This window comes from Triticum urartu, chromosome 6, assembly GCF_003073215.2.
Source record: "Triticum urartu cultivar G1812 chromosome 6, Tu2.1, whole genome shotgun sequence".
NCBI classification, from domain to species: Eukaryota; Viridiplantae; Streptophyta; class Magnoliopsida; order Poales; family Poaceae; genus Triticum; species Triticum urartu.
In genome coordinates this window covers 558264787-558267866 of record NC_053027.1, presented here as the reverse complement: position 1 = coordinate 558267866, position 3080 = coordinate 558264787, and the positions used below count along the sequence as shown (strand labels likewise).

Below are 3080 nucleotides of genomic sequence, written 5' to 3'. Positions count from 1 at the left end.
AAAAAAAGAAAAAAAAAGGAGAAGAAGAAGGAATAATAGAGGAGAACAAGAAGAATTCTTCTTCTTCTCCTCTATTCCTTCTTCTTCTCTTCTTTTTTTTCTTCTTTTTCATCTTCTTATTTATTTCTCCTGTTATTTCTCTCCTCTTCTTCTCCTTCTTCCTCTTCTTATTTTCCTTTTTTCTCTCCTACTTTTTCTTCTAAATATGAACATATACATAAATGACTTTGATCATACATAACGTTCAGATTCCTACACAATATGAACAAAATTACAACAGAAAAATAATAAACAAGTTTACCTAGTTCTAACTAATTCCATTAAACACTTTCTAAGTAGTACTAATTACTAAAAGTTAATTATCGGGGAGGGGGGGTATGTCGACAATGACATACCCGATAACAAAAAATAAGAAGAGGAAGAAGAAGAAGAAAAGAGGAGAAGAAGAAAGGAAAAGGAGAAGAAAAAAAAGAAAAAAAAGGAGAAGAAGAAGGAATAATAGAGGAGAACAAGAAGAATTCTTCTTCTTCTCCTCTATTCCTTCTTCTTCTCTTCATTTTTTTTCTTCCTTTTCATCTTCTTATTTATTTCTCCTGTTATTTCTCTCCTCTTCTTCTTCTCCTTCTTCCTCTTCTTATTTTCCTTTTTTCTCTCCTTCTTTTTCTTCTAAATATGAACATATACATAATTGACTTTAATCATACATAACGTTCAGATTCCTACACAATATGAACAAAATTACAACAGAAAAAAATAATAAAAATTCTATGAACAAAATAAAAATTCTATGAACAAAATTACAACAAAAAAATCATAAAAATTCTATGAAAAAATTGACATATTATTTGCATATATATGAACACACAAACGTTTGCATATGCAACAATAATATCACGAAAAAAATGTATGAACAGAAAAAAATTCTAACTTTTGCATCTAAACTATACATCTAAATTAACTATACATCCTAACTATACAACTAAATTAACTATACATTCTAAATTAGGAAATTACGCAAGCCGGGGCGGCGATCGACGAGGAGGGGCACGGCGTCGGCGGCGAGGAGGCAGGGGGGCAGGGGCGGCGACGGCGACGGCGCGGTCGAGGGCGACGGCAGGGGCGGCGGACGGCGACGGTGAGGGGCACGGCGTCAGCAGCGAGGAGCCAGGGGGCACGGGGCGGCGGCGACGGCGCGGTCGGGGGCGACGGCAGGGGCGGCGAACGGCGTTGGGGCAGCCTGGCGGCGTCGATGTGCTCGACGTCGTCGGGGGCAACTGCGAGGGAAATGTGAAAATTTCCCAAGTCTTTGCTTATATAGGAAAGCCATTGGTACCGGTTCGTGGCACAAACCGGGACCAATGCACCCCTTTCGTCCCGGTTTGTGCCACGAACCGGGACCAAAGACCACTTTTCGGCAGCCCAAATGGCGGGAAGCGGCGGCCTTTAGTCCCGGTTGGTGCCACGAACCGGGACCAAAGGCTCCCTTTCATCCCGGTTGGTGCCACCAACCGGGACCAAAGGGCGTGTACTGCAACTGCCGCAGTGCGTTGGGATGTTTAGTCCCACCTCGCTAGCCGAGAGAGGCTTAGAGTGGTTTATAAGCCCTGCGGAGCCGACCAAAGGGGACCCTGTGGTCCCGATTCATGCCACGAACCGGGACCAAAGGTGGTGGGCCAGGAGCCAGGCCCATTGGTCCCGGTTCGTCCCACCAACCAGGACCAATGGCCCACGTGGCCCGGCCGGCCCCCTGGGCTCATGAACCGGGTCCAATGCCCCCATTGGTCCCGGTTCTAGATTGAACCGGGACTAATGGGCTGACCCGGCCTGTACCGTTGCCCCCTTTTCTACTAGTGATTGTAGAACTCGCCCAACTCGACCTCCATCTAGTCGTTGGCCCTTTTCCAAGGGACCATGACGTCATCTGTGAGACAATAGCTATGAGGCAGTCGGCTTTCCCAACTTGACTTCAAAATATGTTTGCGAGGTACGCCGTCATCCCCATCCTCCATGTAGGCTTGGAGGCAAACTTGCCGTTTTGAGCTAGTGCCTCCATAGCTAATGGATGCCTCTTGAAACGGGAAATCCATCATGGTGTACCCATCGGCTAGCTTGAACAGCATGTAAGCAGCGTACATGGAGTTTCGGCAGAGCATTCTGCTATGTATTTTGCCACGGATTTCCAATGACCAAACTCCCCGAAGTTGAGCTGCTTCACGGAAGATGCCGCAAATTAATACGAGGGTATATATGGTTAGTGGTGACTAAAATAGGTTTTCCCCAAATACCCATTGAAACGACTTTGAACCTCGTGTTTCCTTGGATCTCATCATAACAGAGGTCGATCCATTCCCAGCATGATCGGGTCTCGCCCTTCGAAATATTGAGCGCCCTTGCCGAAAGCATGTAGCACTTGGCGCCAGTAGCCCTGTCCAGCCGCATGCTCTGCACCAAAGAAAGAAAGCCGGTAGATGGATCGATCCATCACCCAATTTTGGAATTTGAATCAAGCTAAGAAGGAAGCAGCTAGCCCTCTGCTACGTAAATGGGTTGAGGATGATACATATAGGATCTGTACGTACCACGAGCTTGCCTGGGAGGAGCGCCGGTTGGTCGGAGAGGCGTCGGAACAAGCCCTTCTTGTTCTCGGACGGCGGCGCGCGGCGGAGCACGCTTTTAGCGAGCTGTGGGAGGTAGCGGGGCAGGAAGCAGGACCAGACGGCGTCGGAGTCCGCCGCAGCGAGGAAGGCCCGGGAGACGGCGGCACAGCGTCCCGCGTCAGGCGGCGACGTGAGGGAGACGATCGACGCGAGGAGCTCCGCCGGCAGGCGCGAGATCTCGCTGCCGTCAGCATCCATGAAGGGATGGATCCCTACCTGTTGCTCGCTCGCGGCGATCTGGTTACGTTGGACGCTGCTAGATCGGAGGAGACGTACAGGATGCTGCGAATTGCTTCGTTGGGTTGGACTTTGGAGGCGATTCGATTGTATTTTTTTTAGACAAACTGTAAAGCTTTATTAGATCGTCACAATGTTTACAGGGACGAAATCAAGTTCGTTGGGCTGGCCTAACCAAGTATGGCG

General features: G+C 48.3%; 1 protein-coding gene across 1 annotated transcript; it reads right to left on the bottom strand.

Moving 5' to 3' along the window:
- Window positions 1–1883: 1883 nt before the first annotated feature.
- LOC125517014 (F-box protein PP2-B11-like) lies at window positions 1884–2855 on the bottom strand. Its single transcript, XM_048682247.1, has 3 exons — window positions 2580–2855; window positions 2323–2442; window positions 1884–2219 (listed from the first exon to the last, which is right to left on the bottom strand). The coding sequence occupies exons 1-3, from the start codon at window positions 2853–2855 to the stop codon at window positions 1884–1886; spliced, it is 732 nt and encodes a 243-aa protein (XP_048538204.1).
- Between the last annotated feature and the right edge of the window lie 225 nt (window positions 2856–3080).

What these genes read in the sequence shown, in the direction of transcription:
- LOC125517014 (XM_048682247.1), bottom strand. Translation starts at nt 2,855, where the DNA reads ATGGATGCTGACGGCAGCGAGATCTCGCGCCTGCCGGCGGAGCTCCTC. An exon ending in TCCTCCCAGGCAAGCTCGTG is followed by an intron (nt 2,443 to 2,579) that starts GTACGTACAGAT and finishes TCTTTGGTGCAG; the next exon opens with AGCATGCGGCTGGACAGGGC. An exon ending in TCGACCTCTGTTATGATGAG is followed by an intron (nt 2,220 to 2,322) that starts ATCCAAGGAAAC and finishes ATTTGCGGCATC; the next exon opens with TTCCGTGAAGCAGCTCAACT.